The sequence below is a fragment of the Medicago sativa genome, chromosome 3 (genome assembly GCF_051527215.1).
Source record: "Medicago sativa cultivar Bolivia chromosome 3, Bolivia_mono, whole genome shotgun sequence".
NCBI lineage: Eukaryota > Viridiplantae > Streptophyta > Magnoliopsida > Fabales > Fabaceae > Medicago > Medicago sativa.
Window position 1 is genome coordinate 69,450,649 of NC_140751.1, and position 20,941 is coordinate 69,471,589.

At 32.9% G+C, this 20,941-nt stretch overlaps 2 protein-coding genes and 2 pseudogenes across 3 annotated transcripts; all 4 read left to right on the forward strand.

Moving 5' to 3' along the window:
- Nucleotides 1-1,283: 1,283 nt before the first annotated feature.
- On the forward strand, nt 1,284-2,762 carry LOC146939627 (putative F-box/LRR-repeat protein 23). The gene is made up of 2 exons (XM_085757941.1): nt 1,284-1,765; nt 2,112-2,762. Exons 1-2 carry the CDS (start codon nt 1,425-1,427, stop codon nt 2,605-2,607), a joined length of 837 nt encoding a protein of 278 aa, XP_085614067.1. The 5' UTR covers nt 1,284-1,424; the 3' UTR covers nt 2,608-2,762.
- Nucleotides 2,763-8,557: 5,795 nt separating this feature from the next.
- On the forward strand, nt 8,558-10,202 carry LOC146939628 (putative F-box/LRR-repeat protein 9; annotated as a pseudogene).
- Nucleotides 10,203-14,235: 4,033 nt separating this feature from the next.
- LOC146939629 (uncharacterized) lies at nt 14,236-18,031 on the forward strand (annotated as a pseudogene). Its single transcript, XR_015031741.1, has 5 exons — nt 14,236-15,607; nt 15,701-15,833; nt 16,418-16,717; nt 16,813-16,917; nt 17,237-18,031. The product of XR_015031741.1 is annotated as an uncharacterized LOC146939629 (transcript).
- An 808-nt stretch (nt 18,032-18,839) lies between these two features.
- LOC146939630 (F-box protein SKIP19-like) lies at nt 18,840-20,163 on the forward strand. Its single transcript, XM_085753207.1, has 2 exons — nt 18,840-19,254; nt 19,401-20,163. The coding sequence occupies exons 1-2, from the start codon at nt 18,926-18,928 to the stop codon at nt 19,897-19,899; spliced, it is 828 nt and encodes a 275-aa protein (XP_085609333.1). The 5' UTR covers nt 18,840-18,925; the 3' UTR covers nt 19,900-20,163.
- The last annotated feature ends 778 nt before the right edge of the window (nt 20,164-20,941 follow it).

Sequence of the window (20,941 nt, forward strand, 5' to 3'; positions counted from 1 at the left end):
CAACGCCTGAGCCTGGCCTGCCAATTTTTTTTGAAGGCCTAAGCCTGGTTTGCGGCCTGTCATAGGCTTACGTTTTAGGCTTGAGCCTGGTCTTTTGAAAACCTGATACGACCTTCAGCTTGTTTAAATGTCTATTTCATATGAACATCGTTAAATAAGCAATGCAATCGAAGTTTAAATAGATGAGCAAACTAATATATGATCAATTAGATTAAACTCTCTTTTGATAATCAACATGAGTTTTTAGGGAATTTGACTATATATTGTATCATATTTCAATTATAGTTTATAATAATACATTTAAATATACAAAAAATTAATGTATACTAATAAGCTTAAATTACTGAAAAAGTTAACAAACTTTTATTTTAATTCAAAGTATAAAATATAATATAATAATAAATAATATTATTCATATTTACTCCCTCCGTTTCAAAATGAGTGTCGCTTTAGCCAAAAAAATTTGTTTCAAAATGAGTGTCGCTTTCAGTTTCCAATGCAATAATAACTTTTTCTTTTCAATTGTACCCTCCAATTAATACTCTGCACACTACTTCCAAAATATTACTTTTAAAACTAACCAATAGTTAATAAGGATAATTTGGTAAAGTAACCATTCTCTTTCTCTTAATCATTGCATTTCTTAATATGTGTGTAAACACCTAAAACGACACTCATTTTGAAACGGAGGGAGTACTTAAATAGGTCAGCTTAGTAGGCCTAAGAGTCTTTTTGAATGGCATGTGACATGACCTTTTAAGCTAAATAGGCTTCTAAAAAAGTCTAGGTCTTCTCTATTTAAGAAAAAAGTCTGGCCTAGCATGACCTATCGTAGGCTAGGCCGTAGGCCCTGTAGGCCAGTCTGACATATTCCCATCCCTACATAAGAGTATTGAACACTGCGACACTCATGGTCCTAGAGGTGTCTGTGCTTCATAATACATCAAATTTATTTAAAACCTTGAAGAGTACACCCCCGGTCACAAATATAAGCAAAAATCCAAGTTTTAGATTCATTCAATAAATTATGTATGTTGTCTACAATAAAGACCACATACATCATTTATTGAATGAATCTAAAACATGAATTGTTGCTTATATTTGTGACCGGATGGTGTATCTCGGAGGCACCCGTGAATATTTCCCTTCATTTATTTATTTATTTATTTTCAAGTTCAATTGAATTATTTAAACTAACGCCTCCTGTTATAAATGCTGAATGTCAAGTACAATTTTCAAGGAAAATTACATAGTGTACTACTACTATATTTTCAAGGCAACCATCCAAATATTTTTGCACGACTCCCTAAAAGTTACTTGGGAAAGCATGTGACTACTTGCCATTCCAATGTTCAAAGCGGTTGAGTGTATTTATAAAATGAATCATATGCAAGTGAACATACAGATAGGAATCGTTTTGTTGCATGCAGATGGGCGCGTTTACAGAGATAGCAAAAGATGAGAGCACAAGAAAGCCAAACTGGCTTGAACTTCCGATAGATTTGACGAAGAACATACTCCAAAGACTTGATACCATTGATTTTTTAACCGGTGCACGTAATGTTTGTCCACTCTGGTGGAACATTTGCAATGATCTTCAAATGCGGCGTGCCATTCACATGAGTAATATCAGCCCATTTCCATTTGATTTTCGCTGTTTGGAGAAGATTTGTCGCTATGCCATTGATCTAGGTTGCGGTCAAGTGGAAGATATTGATATCCAGTTATTTGGGACCGATGACCTCCTCAACTATATGGTTGATAGGTAATAATTAGTTTCATTTTCTTTGTTTCAATTCTTGAGTTATAATAATATAATTTGTCATCAACATTGATCCTTCATATTGATAAATGATGGTTATACATACTCTTAGTTATCATTTAATTCAATAATATTCATCCCATATTTTCCTTTTTAGTCATTGGTATAATCTGCAATGTGATGCATTTACCTTCATATAAGAATGTTTCCCGCACATTCAACAACTCAAATTGATAGTAATTGATGCATCTATTTTTTTTAAAGAAGTAATTTGTGCATCTATTTGTAAGGTAGAACTATGATTGATATATTTTAATAATCTTATATTCATATTCATAATATTTTACAGGGCAAGTCACTTACGAAGGCTACGACTTTTTAACTGTAATGAAGTTTCAGAAACAGGGTTGATTGGTTCTGTGGAAAACTTTTCACTATTAGAGGAGCTTGACATTTCATTCAATGAGTTTTCCGACAATTCTCTTGAAGTTATTGGTCGATGCTGCCCTCTTTTGAAGTCACTCAATTTTGAGAGGGTTTCATATAGTGGTTATGAAGCAGCATTTTCTGTTGGAAAAACAATGCCCGGGCTTCGCCATCTTTCATTTTCTGGAATTCATTTTCTTGACGATAATGGGTTGCTTGCCGTTCTTAATGGTTGCCCTCTTCTTGAATCTCTTGATCTGCGAAAGTGCATTTTACCTCGTTTGAGTCAAAATTGGGAAAAAAGATGCCATGAGCGACTCAAAGATTTACGACTTCCAAACTTCTTTTTTGAAGATGATTTGGATGTTGATTATGTCCATAAGCTAATAAATATGGGGGTATTAGATAATCTATTTTGATCCTAAATTTCTAATTCTTGGTGTTGAAGAACAATGAGGTTGTTTTATTGATTTCCTGCATTTGAAGACATCCGAAATTTTGATATTTTATTTTGTTGTTTGCTTGAATTTCTATGTCTCTGTATGCAAGCATGATTTACATGTTTTATTGATCAGATTATCTTATTTTCTTTTTATTTTGTTTCTGAATGATTCCTCCTAATGTTCTTTTTTATTACGTACGCTCCTGTTTTGATATGACAATAAAATTTTCCAAATCCAGACTCTTAAGAGTGACAAACTGATCGCCTAGTTTCGCAAGACATCAATAAGCACAAATGTGTTCTCTGCTTTTGTAATCTTGTTTTAACGTTTGGTTGTCTTTCCACTATGAGCCGACTCTAGCACTAATACTATGTGTCTGGACAACAAGTTTTACAGATAATTAATGTAATTTAGTGCTACTACTAAGTACTACGAACTACCTATACTACTACGATGAGTTTACCAAGATTTTTAATTTGCACTGCAAATAGAAAGCAATGTACTCTTTCAAAAACTTTGGGAAATTGCTCTATGGGTCTCTCAATTTTGCTCAAAAGTCCCTCGACTTATTTCACGAGTAACCAACAACTTAATTGTTGTAACATTTTGATACCGACAAAGAGACGTAAATGTCATTTCTCAAAATTGAAACACTTAGACAAATTGCTTGATAAGAAGAGGAAGGATAGATTAACGGCTAAGGAAAGATACAGATGGACAAAGAGATGTAAATGTCAGTTCTTATAATCATGAAAATCCTTTGGTGGAAGATGTATGGAGTTTTTTTTAGAGGAAACATGTTTAACTTTCAATGGGAGAAAGGAGGAAGTTGTTAACAAAATAGTTTAAAAAGTGATAGAGAGAATATCGTGAATGGAAGATCGGTTGGTTAATTAGCTAAGGGACGTTGATGGAGTTTGAATGAGGATGTCCTAGGCTCAATCCCCATATGCTAACAAAACTAACTACTAATTAATGCTAACATTTACCTATTCGAAAAATAAAATGTTCTTGTGTTGGCTTCTCAATAGTTAATGTGCATGCACCTCATGTGAATAGAGGAATATGGTCATATACACATTAACTAAAATGCATACAAATATCCAATTATGCTGAACATGTAGTTTGTTTAAGAGTATACAAAATTGGTCATGATGAGCTTTTTGCGTTCCAAATGACAATCAATCTCGTTGTGTTTGGTAGCTTTGTGGAAGCCGGAATTTGCTACAATCAAATACGGTTCTGCATCTGTTATTATGTGCAGTAGCAACAACTCAAAGGATGCTTCATGTTTATTTCTGCATCTGTTTTTCTTTCTCTTGCACTCACTAGTACTTGATCCATTGTTCTTCTATTCTTTCTTGATTAAGATAAACTTTATCTTTGCCGCTGCAATATTGTACAATCTCACATATTCTCATGACCTGTTGAATGTGATTTTTTTTTATTCTGATCAATTCGTTTATTTTACACCATATGTTTGTGTATGTCATCTGCTTTTATGTCAAGAATCTCGTGATGACTAACCTTCTTCTGCGTTCAAACAACCAAAAACTCCATAAGATTGGCTTCAACAAATAAACTAATTATCTAAATCTCCAAAAAAATATTACATAAGATTGCTTTCCATATGATTTTTTGTACGCAAACTGATTTTGCAAAACTGAAATATTTTGTTGACATTTAGCCTTGTATGCATTTTCCTTTCTTTTTGGTCAAGTAGCATAATTGTTGAGCTTACACACTTTAAATGTGGAAAAGTGGAGAATTCTTGGTTCAAACCTCGACCTCTGCATATTGTCTGTGCAGTTCCAACTAACAATTGCTTATAGGACATTTCGCATTGCATGCTAATATAGTAATATTTAGCCATATTGGCACTTGACCTTGTATTACATTGAAATAGTAAAACTGAAATATGTTCTTTTTTAACAGCATAAATATTATTAGATAAGGAGTCCACCCACAAAAGGGGCTGAGAAGAACTCAAACAGTACAAAGGGAACGAAAAATTAACACAAAACTTGTGGCTTAATACATGCTTTGGTCCCTTAACCCGTAACCCTCCTTTGTTTTTCGGCTTACATACATTCTTCCACTTCACCCAACAAATCTTACGTCCTCCCATGACCCCTCCCCAAAGAAAATTTCTTTGAATCCTCACTATTTGCTTCACCACCTTTGCTGGCATCTTCAAAAAATATTAATAAAAAATTGGGACTGAGTTCAACATTGAATTAAGGAGGACAATACGACCTTCAAAACTAATATACTTATGGCCCCAAGAATTTAACCTCCCTCTCAATTGATCTAACATAGGTTCCCAAGTTGAGATACTCCTCGGATTAGCCCCCACCGATAGCCGCAAATAGATAAAAGGTATCCATCCTGCACTACAATTCAAAAATTACATGCCATTTCCATAAACTCCATTCCAACATTCACACCTATCAAACAACTTTTATAGAAGTTAACTTTAAATCCCGATGCCATCTCAAACCCCCTTAAGACCACATCTTCTAACATGTTCTTTTAAGACACTCTCATCTATTGGGCCACCCCAATCTTTGCTTTGATGAATCATGATATTGGTACGATGTTTTCATTTCATTTTAAACAATAGCGGTATTCATGTGGACCTAACTTGTCCTATTTGTCATATTGAGCATGAAATTGTGGTGCATTGTGATTTACTTGTAAACGCGCCAAATTTGTTTGGCATATCACAGTGGGCTCCAATATTGTTCTACCCATGGGAGATGTTTCTCTTCTTAAATGGACTCATGATGCTATTAACAAGCTTGGCATTATCATCCTCATTGTTATATGGATTATCTCGTGTGCAAGGAATAATATATTTTTAGGTTTGACACTTCTCTCAATGGTCTTTTAACCAAAGTTTCTTCTCTTCACATGGATGTTCTCTATGTTTATGGTTTCACGACATTCATCTTTGTTGGGAAGTAGGGTTTCAGATACATTATTTGCTATTCATATTTCCTTCAAACCATTCGCTTCCAAATGACAGAGGTTGGATATCACCATTATGGAAATGAAATTGAGATAATTCTTCAATTATTCGCCAAGGATTGGACCGTGCGACTTCAACATACTTTTCGAGATGGTAATATGAGTGCAGGCGTTCTCGCTAAAACTTGTCGCTAGCTTCTAGTAACTTGGCGATTCTCAACAATCTTCCAATTGAGCTTCAATTATTACTTTTTGTAGATGCCATGGAAGTTTCATACTCTTGTGCTTAGTCTTTGTTTTCTGCTTTTATTCTTTTTATTATTTCTATTTTGGTTTATTGTTCTAAAAAAATTCTTTAACTACCATATGAGTCTTTTTGGTGCACACAAAGCAACAAAATCAAAACATAAAACCTTATATAAAAGGAAGGCATAAGTGAAATTTCAAAACTAGTATGATTAGAATTTATTTTATGTTGTCCATGTGAACTTTGTTCAACTCGTAGGACATTGCATAATATATGCAGGGGACGGGTTCTAGCTCCGACACCCTACTTGTTCATCTTAAGAAGGTTAATTTTGAACCACTAAACTACTTATAAAAAAAATTATTTTTAAATAAAGGAGCTACATTTACAAGATAATTTATTTTTTCTTTAAATCTATACTCCATCCGTTATTTTCTAAATGTCTTTTTAGAAAATTAACACGAAAATAGCGATGTGTATTTTTGCACATTTTCTTCCTATTATACCTTCATTTTAATCCACCAATAAATTACGATTTTTATGCGCACACTTTATTTTTTCAATAAATTTAATATGTTATCTTTCTTTCGTAACAAACAATTGTCAGTTATAATCTTTTTTTCCAAAAAATTCCTATTTTTTTGCGCACTCTATCTATCATAACAAACATTGTCAATTTTCTAAATTTTTTTTTGAGGGATCAATTTTCTAAATATTGTGCACATCTTTTAATTTTTTGAGGGATCAATTTTCTAAATATTGTGCACATCGTTTAATTTTAATTATTTTAAGTCAATATAAAAATTATTCCAACTTCACATTAATCAAAAGTTAAGAAAAATTTAACGTTCTTTCAACTCCTTTAATAAAAGTTAAGGCTTCAACTATGGCTTCAACCAATGTTACAGTCTCACTTGAAATTTTTAACAATTGCTACTCATCTTATTTATAGAATTTTAACTCTTCTTGGAACTATTGTTTGAAAAAAAATTGTTTAAATTTTAAGATAACAAGAGTCAAACTTTGTTTAAAAAAAAACTTTAGTTTTCCAAATAGATAGCAATAATTAGTTTTATTGAAAAAGATAAAAGTAATTGACAAAGGGTGTAATTGACAAATCGTACCCTTAAAACACCAAAAAGACAGTTAAATAGGAAAGGAAAATTCACCCTAAAAATACACTTAAAAAGGAACGGATGGAGTACTATATATAAAGAAAACAACCTCTTTCAGTTCTTTTGGGCTGACTTTTTCTTTCCAAAAATGCCCTCAATTTTTAATACAAATAACATATGTAAAAAATAAATAAGAATAAATGTAAATATTAAAATAAAAGTGTAACAAACACAAATGTCCAATTTTTTCCTTTATCATTTAAAAAGTGTAACTAACTAGATGAGTGTGTCTATATTTACTTTTTCATTATCCCAATTATACCCTTAAACAATTTTTTTCTATAATAAAGATTTTTTTTTGTAGGAATAAAGATTGTTGTTGGTGTCATTAATTTTTCTTGAATTTAGCTTATATTATTTGTTATATTGCTTGTTCATTGAAATATATAATTAAGGTTAGTTTGATATATTATAATTTGAAATAAAAAAACATTTATATTTTTACTTTAAATCAAAATTTAAATTTCATAAAAAAATAGCGTTAATAATTTTCAAACGTTACCGCAGTAAAAAGAGCAGAAAGACAATGTGCCTGTCTTTTCGCTAGCAAAGGATAAAGTTTGTTTTATGAGCAGAAAGGATAAAGTTTGTTTTTATAGCGAAGAAAGGATAAAATTTGTTTTCAAATTACCTAATTTCATGTGAAACCACTAAATCGGTTATATATACTAGATTTTTGACCCGTGCTCCGTTCGGGTTTATTGTAAAAAAATTGACATACAGATAATAAAATACAATATATAATTGGTAACGGTGAAAAAATAACACGTGATAATATAATAAAATGCAATATATAATTGGTAACGGTGAAAAAAATAACACGTGATATGGTAGAAAATATTTTCTTCAAAAAAAAGGCAAGCAGAAAGGAATGAAATTGGTGTGCAATGCATTTCTTTAGATGAAATTTGTTAGGTTAAATAATTGCAAACCTAATAAAGCAAATGAGCGGGAAAAAATTAGATTAAGTTGCTGCAAACGTAACAAAATTAATAAATAAGGATGTAAAAAAAAACATGAAATTAAAAAAAATTTCAAAAAAAAAAGTGTAAAATGCTTGACAAAAAAAAAGAGTATAAAATAGAAGGATAATACGTGATCATTGATATGGTAGAAAATATTTTCTTAAAAAAAAAAAATGCAAGCCGATAGGAATGAAATTGGTGTGCAATGCATTTTTTTAGATGAAATTTGTTAGGTTAAATAATTGCAAACCTAATAAAGCAAATGAGCGGGAAAAAATTAGGTTAAGTTGCCGCAGACGTAACAAAATTAATAAATAAGGATTTCAAATTTCAAGGTACTGCTTCAGTTTTGCATTTTATATCGATAGATACAGGTATACTGTTCATCACTTCATCTTCAACATTCAGTTTACAAAGTTGGTATAATTTCCAATTTATTTTCATCTATCTTTTTGGCTAGTACTAATCATTGGTCTGCAATTTGTAACTGTAACTCACTTATTTTATTTTGATCAATTTTTTATTTTGTTTTTATTAAAGTAACTCTTCTTTTCAGCTTCGTTTGTAGCATGAAGCTTTCCTGTCCGAAGAAAGCTAAAGGCGAGAGCACGACAAAGCCAAATTGGCTTGAACTTCCGATAGAGCTGATGAAGAACATACTTGAGAGACTTGATACTGTTGAAATTGTGACAAGTGCACGTAATGTTTGTCCTTTGTGGCGAAATATTTGCAAAGATCCTCTAATGTGGCGTACCATTCACATGACTTGTCGTTTTGACCTTAGTAGTTCGCACATGGAGAAGATTTGTTGCTGTGCGATTGACCTAAGTTGCGGTCATCTAGAAGACATTGCTGTTAGGGGGTTTGGAACAGATGAACTTCTCAAATATATGGTTCATAGGTAACGCTAGTTTTGTTTGTTTCAATTCCAATTGTTTCATAATAATATAATAATTTGTTATCAACTGTACTGATCCTTCTTTATATGTCATCTTGTTGAATATTATCCGTCCCATATTCTCCTTTTTGGTTTGCATTGCTCTCAAATTAACTTCTTTTGTAACAACTCAAATAGATAGTAACTGGTGCGTCTATTTGCAACAGGGCAAGTCACTTACGACGGTTACAACTTTTTGGTGGGAATGAAATTTCGGATAGAGGGTTGAGTGAATTTGTGAAGAGGTTTTCACTATTAGAAGAGCTTTCATGTAGCAACAGCCTATCTAAGGATTGTATTGAAGTTATTGGTCGAAGTTGCCCTCTTTTGAAGTCACTAAATCTTGAGAACTTGTTTTTCATTCGAAGAATTAATGCTGGGTTGGTGAACTCTTATGACCAGAGTGATAAAGCATTTGCTATTGCAAAAACAATGTCTGGGTTACGCCATCTTAAATTGAATGGATTTTTGCGTAACTCTGGTGGATTGGTTGCTATTCTTGATCGCTGTCCTCTTCTTGAATCTCTTAATCTACGATATTGTGCTTGTCCTTATTTCAGTCCAGGTTTGGAAGAAAGGTGCCGTGAGAAAACTATAGATTTACAACCTCCACATTACTTTTAGATGTACAGTTACTACTATGATGATGATGGTTTAGCTTATATGGACACTTTTGAAAATACATAAGCTAATGATAACTGTGATTATGAATTAGTAATTCTAGGTTTTTTTTAAGACAGTGAGGAGACTATATATTATTGTTTTCTTGGCATGCTTTCATCTTAAATGTTGATTATGTTTCTTTAAAGTAATTTTGTTAACGACATTTGAAAGTCTGATATTTTATTTTTGATTAGTGTGCTTGAATTTCTCAAGACTGTTGTATGCCGGCATGAGCTTGCATGTTTTTAAATCAGACTAACTATCTTGTTTAATTTTGTTCTTGAATGATTTCACGGTTTTTTCATTTAGCTCCCGGTTGAAAATATAGTGCTTATTGTTACAAGATTTTCCAAATACGAACTCAAAGGGGCAAACTGATCGAGCTAGTTTGGCATGACAATGAACACAAATGTGTTGTGTTATCTGCTTTTGATTGACTGGAATTCAATGTGAGCATGTTATAAGCTTCAATGTGAATGGACAACAAATGCGTGGTATTCTCTTCATGTTTTAAACTTCAACAAGGTTCTGGCACAGTGTGCATGGACAACAAGGTTTTCAGTGGGCAGGTTCTGGCACATTATGCATGGACAGCAAGGTTTTCAGATAGATAGTAATTTAATACTATAAAGGACTAACAATGTTATGAGTTTTCCGCCTGGAAATAGATAGCGAACTTAATTTCATTATTAAGTTCTCGAATGACATTTTACGCTATATATCGTTGGATAAGAATAGGAAACTTGAGATATGGAATTGATTTGCCGATTATATATATTTTGCAGTAAATTAGTAACTGGAAAAGTAAAATACAGCTCACGATCCAACCAGTCCATACATTTACCAAACTTTTTGGATTGCACACAATTTTTATCAACATGTCTCAAGAGCATGAGATATTTTTTTTTTTGGCTAAAATTTTCTTTTGGGAAGTTTTTTTTCCGTTGTTCTTCATATTCATAGGGGAAGGGAAGTTTAATAATTTCGAGTTTGACCGTAAAGTAAGTAATGTCTGGTCAAAAACTGTTTCCAATAAAAATCGAACTCGGGTTTCCCTTAACTATTCGTCCTAATGGTTGCTCAATAACTACTCGAGCTCAATTACTTGGTTAAATGGGAAGTATACTACAAATTTGGATTCTTTGGTTGTTGCCTTAACTGTCCAAATAAGTAGTTTCTGAAGCTTATGTTTATCTTTTATCAAATGGAGCTCTGTTTTATTTGCTGTTGTGGATTCCTTTTGATTATACAAAATGCTAAAAGGCTCAATCATGAATACTTGGTTGCTTCCACTGTAGTTTTTTTGTTTCTAAAATAAGATAGATTAACTTCTTAATATATATAAACCATTATTTACACTTGAATAGAAGTCAAGCGGGCAACAAGCTGCGCCGCTAGACCTTTTCTAAAATGTAATTACAATTATTTTTTCTTCAAGCTTATGGTGTCATCATCAATAATATCGATATGATTTTGTTTGTTGAAGTCATTGGCTCTGCAACCTTTATTCATATAAACATCTTAATCCTATTTCATAATGTACAAGATATATTAAAACAAAAATTATAAAAAAAAAAATAGTGTTTATGGTTTACCCGCATTAGAACAATAAATATAAGTGGGCAAAGCAATGAAAAAGCAGACATCCTGTGCCTGTATGCACTCTAGTTTGAACCAAAGTAATTACAATTGAGTTTAATAATCTTATTGTTCTATTAATTCGTTAGTCAACACTCAACATAAAAATAGGTCAGATTATTTATTTAAATTTAAAATGTTCATATGCAATGTTTTAAGTAGGTAGCTCGATTAGCATGCTAAGGAACATTGAAAGAGTTTTCAAGAGGAGGTCTTAGGTTTGACCTCTGAACAATTACTATGCATCAGATTTGGGTCTTACCAAATTTTGCTCGACTATGCATATTCTCACTCTTACTCGTGTAGTACTATGTTAAACAAGAGAAATGCTATTGACCGACGCTTTGACAGACGCCCTTGGATACTCGTTGGTCTATCGAGCCACGTCATTTCTCCTTAATAGGCTGACTGTCCAGGTTTAGTTATTTCTCAATACAAATCAGATATTGGGAAAGATCATCATTCTTACCTCCCTTTTTCGAACCTCTTATGTTAACATATTTCTTCATTGCTCTGCACAGAGTCAACATGGTTGGCGCTCTTAATTCGTAATTCAATTTTCACAATTCAATTTTCCTTTCTATATTCTCTCTACAATCCTAACATGGTGGTCGTTGTATAGTTCAACAGAAATGTGTGGTACTCTTTGATTTTAGAGTCGGAAGATGCTCAATACGAGCGATGACACCCCAAAGGATTATGTATCCTCCCAATCCCCATCTCTCACTTTCATGTTTTATGTATTTCTCTGTTCCAACCAACCAATTTTACATTTTGTTTCTTCTTAAAATGGAGATGGGGAAGCTAAAAGAACGGTGGTGGGGTTGAAGATTAAAGAAGTTTAATTAAATTTTTACCCTATGTTTTCTATAACTATTCTCGTTTCTCTAATTTTTGGTTTACACGGTAATGATTGGGAATAGTTGTAATTCACTTAAGGTTAATTTTGATGGTTCAGAGGCTTCAACCATGATTATCGATGTAGGTTGGTGTTTCAGAGGCCTCCATTATTATTCGCTGGAAGAGGAAGTTGACGGGATCTTATGGCAGTTTGCGATGATGGCAAGGGAGGTGATTGAAATGTTGGTGTTGGTAATGAAAGGTTTTGAACCTTTGGTGCTTCATGACTGGATTGATTTTAATTTTTAATATTTTCAATAACTCTAAAAAAAGATTCAACCTAGTCTGCCTGTAACCAGGTAAATAGTTTTTAAAATGGACGACGTGGCATAAAAATATTTCCATTCTATCACCAATACAAATCAGAGATTGGAATTGGAATGACTCAACTTGGACAGCAATATTCAAAGGGAAACTTCTTCGGTATACTCACAAAGTGGGTTACCTACGTGGCATAAAAATACTAACATGTCTTTATCCACGAGTGACGAATCGCATCACTACAAGAAAATCCTGTATTTCCTACAAAATTTTCCTACAAAATTACCTAGGACACGTTTACCGAGGAGTTACCGACGAAATTTTCGTAGGAACGCATCTGTCAGTCAAAGAGGGTCCCATATACACAGAAAAGCGGTGCGTGGCAGCTTGTGAATAGCTGGATTTACCTAGGAAATATTTTGTAGGAAAGCAGCAGACCCACATGGAGAATAACATTTAAAAAATGGTACGTGGCAACTTGTGAATGGCTGGATTTACCTAGGAAATATTTTGTAGGAAAGCGGCGGACCCACAAGGACAATAACGTTTAAAAAATTGTACGTGGCAACTTGTGAATGGTGGATTTACCGAGGAAATGTTTCGTAGGAAAGCAGCGGACCCACATGCAAAATAACGTTTAAAAAGTGTACGTCTCTTGAAGAGATCCGTTGTTGTTACCGTTGGCAGCATGTGTATATATATGTGCTTCTGCATTCTACCTCACAGTACCAATTCCAACTATTTTCCTTACCATTTTCTTCACTTAATTCTCAATCAAATTTTCTTAATATCACTCAAATTTTATTCTTCATTATTTACACTATTTTTCATCATTTTACTATCATTGTTGAAGTTTCTAGCACAGGTTATTATTGTTATTTTTTATAATTGATTTCAATTTTATGTGCTTGAATCTATATATTTTTAATGTAGTTATTAAAATAAGTTACGTTTTTTTTTTATAGTTTTGTTGTTCCGATCGATTTTGAGGTTGGTGGTGTTGTTCGTTGCTGTTGATTTTGCTGCCTCCAATTAATTCGTCGACTTATTATGAGGTTGGTATATTTCTAACTTAGTCTAAATAATTGCTACAATGGTATGATATTAGTAATAAATATTAGTTATTAGAAAAATAGTTAGTAAAATTATATTGTAAATAAAAATGTTATTGGGCTTTTTGTATTAAAAAAAATGTTAGTTGGATTAACTTCATCGAAAAAATATTTAGTGGGATTAAATTTAAATTTCAACTTATTAGTGTTTCTTTCAAAACAAAAAAAACTTATTAGTGTTAGAGAGTATAATAAAAAAGGTGTTATCTTGTAGAAAAACTTGTAGTTTAATTAGTTAAAATAGTTATTAGAAAAATATAAAAATAAATATTAGTTCTTAGAAATAAATATTAGTTATTACAAAAATAGTTAGTAAAATTATATTGTAATAAAATTATATTGTTAATTTAGTTATTAAAATATGTTGCATTATTTTTTGTAGTCGGATTAACTTCATCAAAAAAATATTTAGTGGGATTAAATTAAATTTCAAATTAGTGTTTCTTTAAAAAAAAAAAAACTTATTAGTGTTAGAGAGTATAATAAAAAAGTGTTATCTTGTAGAAAAACTTGTAGTTTAATTAGTTAAGATAGTTATTAGAAAAATAGAAAAATTAATATTAGTTATTATATATAAATATTAGTTATTAGAAAAATAGTTAGTAAAATTCTATTGTAATAAAATTATATTATTTATATATTGTTAATTTAGTTATTAAAATATGTTGCATTATTTTTTGTAGTTTCCTTGCTTTGGATCCATTTTGAGGTTGGTGTTGTTGCTGGCTGGTTGTTTTTTTTTTTTTTTTTTTGCATCCACTTGTTCATTGGCTTGTTATTTGAGGTTAGTATCTTTTATTTATTTAAAATTAACTCAATGGATTAGTAATAAAAATATTAGTTATTAGAAACATAGTTAGTAAAATTACATTGTAGTAAATATGTTATTTAGATAAAATTTGTTTTACTTAAAAAAAAAATGTAGTTAGTAAAAATGTTACCGTAGCTCTTAAAAAAAAAAATTAAGTTAGTAAAGAAATATGTATAATAAAGTTTGTTAGAAAAATAATGTAAATTAGTAAAAAAATTATGAAGTTAATTAATATGACATATGTGAATTATTTTGTGGGAATTAGTTTTGGTGTCCGCGCTTAACATTTATTTGTGGTTCGTAAGTTGTATATGCGCGCAATTTATTTCATACAAATTTTAGAAAATGTGATATAGATTACAAAATGTTATATATTTTAGTCATAAAATATAAAATATTATATAATTTTTATGCGATACTATGTTTATTTTGTACAAATTTCTAAGTATTTAGGTGATTAGAAAAAAATTGTTATTTATATTAGAAAAATATTTATGTATAAAAAATGGAACTAATTTGAAGTTAAAACTTCAAACTGATTCGTTTACTCTTTCTTCTGCTACCTCTATTAATTTTGTTTATTGTATAATTATGACAGGGATGTTTGGGCAACACAAGGATAGGGATAAGGCTCATGCTGTAGATCATGAGAAGCCAAAGAAAAAGAAGAATGGAAGAATAGATGTTTCCTCGGACCCTACCAGACAGTGGGTTCGGCCGACGGGGGTTACCTTCCGTAACATTGATGAACGGACAGGTACTCCTATTCGTACTGCTACTACTCCACCTCCTTACTCCACTCCATTCCCGACTATTCCTTCTGCACCATTCCCGCCTAATCCTCCCACACCATTCCCGCCTAATCCTCCCGCCCCATTCCTGCCTAGTCCTCCCGCATCATTTCCAGCAGCTACTACTAGTCAGGCTACTACTAGCCAGCCCCCCATATATTCTAATCCTGGTTTTGCCATGCCTGGATTTACTCTGCCATCCACACACTCGCCAAATTACAACACCACCCCATATAATGTCCGACAAGGCTTTAACACATCTGTTCCATCACAATCATCAACGGAACTGATGCAAGATCTTATGCAAACTGGCAATTTCCTAGCCTTACTTGCTATCAACGACCTCAACAACAGCAGCAGCAACAAAAACAACAACAACAACAACAAAACAACCAAAATGAAGAGGTACCAGCTGGGGGTGATCAACAACGACGACAACGGCGTCACATCATTGAAGACTGGGAGTATGTGGATAAACTTGTTGTGGTTACACCAACACCTGAAACGTAAGTAATAAAAATTTAATTTGTTACCTATGTTTGACTTAATTCTTATTAGTTTTTTAAATGCATAATTTAATTAACAATTCAAATTTGTAGGTTGGAGCCATCCCACGGAGTATCAGAACATATTAGAATGGCGATCCAAACGTTTTACCCTAAAGATAGGCGTTGGGCCGTATATACAGATCTTACTACCGATGACAGGAATGACCTTTTTAAATACTTTTCGGTAAATACTTTTCTCCTTAGTTCATAAATAAAAAAGAACCTCCAAGTTTTGATTAGTTAAATCAAATTTCTTCAATGAGCCATTGTTTTTTGTTTTAATCTTTAACTTTGATTGCAGAACATACAAATTGATTTTGAAATTGCTCTTCTGCAATGTGGTTTGTCATAATAATGATCTCCTTCATCCATAGCATGGAGCCTCAAGTAAATTCTTTTTGTTCAATCTTTAGTGTTGTAGGAGAGCATGTATGATTTTGATGTCTTGAGTTTAGAGTTTGCTTGATTTTCTTTCTACTGTCTTTTGTATCTTGATCCATTAGCCAGCCAGATTGTTCCTTCCCTGATTGCTTAATTTCAGCTTTTCCTATAAGCGATCTTAGGGTTATGCTTCTCTTCACTCTTCTTTTACGATACGTTATCAAGAATTATTTTTGTAATTTTTGGATTATTGAATATAAACATCATTGGAAAATTAAGATACAATTGGACGTTTTGCAGCGAGCTAAGAAGTCTTGATGACTAGAATGGTTTGATACGAAAATGGGGAATGGCTCCAGATAGATAAATCATTTTTTTTTATTGCAGGATTTTTGTAGATGGGAATCTCATCATCACACTCTTGTAGAGAGAAACTTTCATAGGGTAGCTGCAAGACGTTTATCAGATTTATTGTATGATGAACGGCAAGAATTGAAAAAACGTAAGGGCAATTATCGTACAGAATGGATCGGAGAAAAAAGCTGGGACTTATTGCTGACGTATTGGAATGAAGATCCACATTTTAAGAACCGGTCCAAAGCTAACAAGGCGAACAGAGCATCTATTGTAGGAGGACAGTTGCACGCACAAGGCTCTGTCAGTTCCGCTACCCATGCTAGAAATTTGGTAAAAAAATATATTTAACTATTAATATTTTATATATATATATATATTAATTTTGCCAAATGTTCTAATTGGTTAATATTTATGTGTACAATTAGCGAAATAGATTGGGTAGAGTTCCTTATCCGAAAGAGATCCATGATGAGACTCATTTCAGTCAGAATCTTGGTCGGTATGTCGATGCTAGAGCTAGCAATACCCAGGTAAATTTTTAATAATTTTCTGTTCTCTGATGTGTTCAAAGGATGTGTCGGTCATATGTATGCATTGTCAATTGGTGCCTTTCATTTTTATTTGATGCTTATAAATATCACATTGTTAGTTAAATTATTAATGCTTGCTGCTGCCCAGAAAATGATGTCCTGTTCTGTTCTGTTTGCCAGCGTTTTTTGTTGGTTGGTGCCTTTCATTTTTGAGATTGAAGCTATCAGCACTTTTTGTTTGTGGCTTGCTTGCTGCTGCTGTGTCTGTGTTTTTTTCCTTCCTGGTTATGACTTTATTGTTTATTACTTTTCTTTATAGGCAGCTTATCGCACGAATGCAGCGGAGTTTTTGGAGGAGAATCTTGAGATTCCATCATATCCAGAAATTCCCTTCCCCATTAAACTTCAATTATGGGCAAAGGCTGCAGAAAAAGGAAGACTGGATGGAGGAAAAGGAAGAAAGGGTAGAATGTACGGTCTTGGGCCGTTAGCCGGCAATGTGGTACATGGAGATTTGTTCTATGTTCCTCCTCCACCAGAGTCCTCATCTCGTTCTAGGGATCTGCCTCTTGAGATGCAAGCAATGATACAACGAATGAACCAAGAGTTGCAATCTCAAAAGGAGGCATTGGCAAAGAAAGAAGAATCGGAGAATGAGTTAAGGGAATTGCTGGCCAAACAAGCAGATGAAATGAGAAAACTCAAAAGGATTGTTACGAAAAGGATGGGTGGCATGAAGAGTAGGAAAACATCGGAATCATCGTCGCCATCGAGTCAATCATCACCATCGGTTCAAGAAGACCGATCACATGACGACGATGACAACGTTGATGATGATGATGAGGACGACGAGCGGGATGATGATCATAGCGAGTAATTTTTATTCTTGTTGTGTATTTTGGTGTTGTTTTTAGCATGTTTTTTGGTTAGGGACTGATTTGGGGCACTTTTGGGGTTGTTTTAGGTGGTTTGCAGTGGTACATCACCACTGTCAAAGAAAATTCTGGTTGCCTCACCACTGTTAAAGATAATTTTAGTTGCCTTAATGAATTTTATGTAATTATTATCAACATTATAGAAACAAATTCTCAAAAAAATTTGGGTGTTTTTGAAATTTTGGCGCACTTTATTTATTTGTTTTTTTTTAATTTGAATTTGTTCTGAAATTTTGGCGCCATTTTCATTTCAAATTGAAAATTTGGATTTAATTTAATGTTTTTTTAATTATTAATGTTTCCTACAAAACTTTCGTCGGAAAGTGTGGGGTAGCCTGCAAAATGCTTTCCTACCAAAATTTCGTCGGAAAGCATGTGTCAGTTTTGGCAGTCTGCAAAGTGCTTTCCTACAAAACTTTCCTAGGTAAATTCCTCGGAAACAACATTTCCTCGGAAAACTTGTAGGAATAGATCTAAAATTTCCTACAACTGATTTCCTCGGTAATCCCTAGGAAAACAATGTTTTCCTACGAAATAGGCTTGTTTTCCGAGGAATTTTTCCCTAGGAAATCAAGTGTTTTCTTGTAGTGCATGTGCCTAGCAATACTCCCGCTAAACGATTATCCACGGCCCCCGAAAACCAACAATGGATGGCTTTTCGTAAATAAGAAAGTTACTTGATGTGAGGAAGCACACTTATCTATCCCTCTTAACATAAAAAATATAATCAATACTAATTGCAGTATTCTCTATCCCTCATGATTAGTCTATTATATAATCTCCCCTTATGTGTTGATGCTTCAGTTTATTAAAAATATTTTGTTGCTTCACCTTAATGAAAGTACGCTAACATTAATGTATTATGAAAATAATGGCATTAAATTCAATGAATGTAGTTTTGTTTTTGATGAGACAATGAATGTACTTTAATTTTTTTTTTTTTATCTAGCAGTTTTAAAAAATTGTTTTGGAGACTAAAAATATATGAATATTTTTTTGCCATAGAGAGTATCACCTAGTGTTTATAAAGGGTTACAATATGAGAATCAAATTATACAACTTTGTTGTTTGCAATGATGTCATCATCTTCTATTTCAACAAAGGAAGTGGAAGGGGAGAGTCCAAATTGGCTCGAACTTCCTACAGACATCACAAGAAACATCCTCCAAAGGATTGATATTGTTGAAAGAGTCACAAGTGTATGTCTAGTGTGTTCTCTATGGTGGAACATATACAAGGATCCTCTCATGTGGCGCACGATTCAAATGGCCAACCATATCGCATACTACAATTATTACGCGACAATTTGTCGTTATGCCATTGAAAGAAGATGCGATTATTTGGAAGATATTAACATTCACGTCTTTGGTGCTGGTGATCTCCTTAGAGGAATATCTAATTGGTAATTGACATCATAAGTTTTTGTCTTGTGTTATTAAATTGTTTAATAAGAAAAAGTGTTACGATTTTTTTATCATTTTATTTTAAGATGTCTTGTTGCTTAGGTGATTGTTCGATGTGTATGTAAGTATCTCATTGTTTTTACAGCGGGAGTCACCTGCGACGCATGAAGCTTGTACATCCTTGGGGAATTTCTGGTTTAAAATTGAGTCAAGCATGTAGGGAACTATCACAGTTAGAGGAGCTGGAGTTCACATTCAGCTTTGTTGCTAAAGATGATCTTGAGACAATTGGGCAATATTGTCCTCTTTTAAAAGTGATGAAATTAAGTGTGACCTGTATGGAACTGAGTTACGCCAAGAGGGATGATGAGGCGTTTGCTATTGCCAAAACAATGCCTGGGCTACGATATCTTAATATTTCTGGAATACTGCTTACTAACGATGGTGTTCTTGCAATTCTTGATAGATGCCCTCTTCTTGAATCTCTGGACTTGGAAGGATGCGTTTGTAATAAGAATGGATTGAGTAAAAGTTTGAGGAAACAGTGCCATGAGAGAATCAAAGATTTAGAACTTCCAGACGACAATTCTTATGACAACTTGAATTTGACTAACAATGATGAATATATTGAATGGGAAGTATGACTATCTGTGTGAAATTCATCACTATTGAGTGATTCTAAATGTGAAGGTTTATGTGATATTGATTGACCGTATTTGTAATTGTTGTCTTTTAAAATTATGTTGAGAATTAAGAAAGATTTACGAGGTACCAATATGAGATCTAATCAAGAATAAAGCATAATTTGTTTGATATGTTGTATACAATTATTTTATATTTAATCAAGTTATGTTATTTACGAGGTACCAATATGAGATCTAATCAAGAATAAAGCATAATTTGTTTGATATGCAGTGTACAATTATTTTATATTTCATCAATATGTCAAGTTATGTGTGTTTCTTAAATTACAACGTTTTGAAGAATGTTGGTTGCGTGATAGTGGAATTTTGGAAGCAGTGAAAGGTTCTTGGGAGATGGCAGGAGATTCTATGTCTGACAAAATTAATAGATGTGCGAATGATCTTTCTAACTGGAGTAATTAGGATCGTTTTAGTGATGTTCCCAATCAGATAAAAATTGTTCAAAAGAAATTGGATGATCTTAATAAACAAACTCAACATGAGGGGGTGATGTCAGAAATTAGACGACTGGAGGCTAGATTGAATGACTTGGTGGAGAGCGAAGAAATTTGGTGGGCTCAGAGGTTTTGTGCTTTGTGGTTAAAGCATGGAGATAAAAATACAAAAATTTTCCATCAAAAAGCTTCTCAGAGAAAATCTAGAAATTGACTGGAATCTATATGTGACGATCATGGGGAAATATTTGATGATGAGGAAGACATTGCCAGAGTTTTTAATAATTTCTTTCAAGATCTTGTCTCTACAAGTCACCCAGAAAGAATTACTAAAGATGTGCAAGTGGTCAAAGATAGGTTGTCGAATGCTACGCGTAACATATTGGAAGTCGAGTTCATAGAAAATGAGGTTTTCTTAGCCGCTAAAAATTTAAAGCCCCATGCTGCCCCGGGACCGAACGGAATGCCTGCTTTATTTTATCAACAATTTTGGAGTATAGTTGGAAAGGATGTGACTTCTTTTGCTTTGAAGATTCTCAATGGTGGTG

Coding starts and splice junctions, on each gene's coding strand:
- LOC146939627 (XM_085757941.1), top strand. CDS start 1,425: ATGCAGATGGGCGCGTTTACAGAGATAGCAAAAGATGAGAGCACAAGA. Junction 1,766..2,111: donor CTCAACTATATGGTTGATAG/GTAATAATTAGT, acceptor AATATTTTACAG/GGCAAGTCACTTACGAAGGC.
- LOC146939630 (XM_085753207.1), top strand. CDS start 18,926: ATGATGTCATCATCTTCTATTTCAACAAAGGAAGTGGAAGGGGAGAGT. Junction 19,255..19,400: donor CTTAGAGGAATATCTAATTG/GTAATTGACATC, acceptor TTGTTTTTACAG/CGGGAGTCACCTGCGACGCA.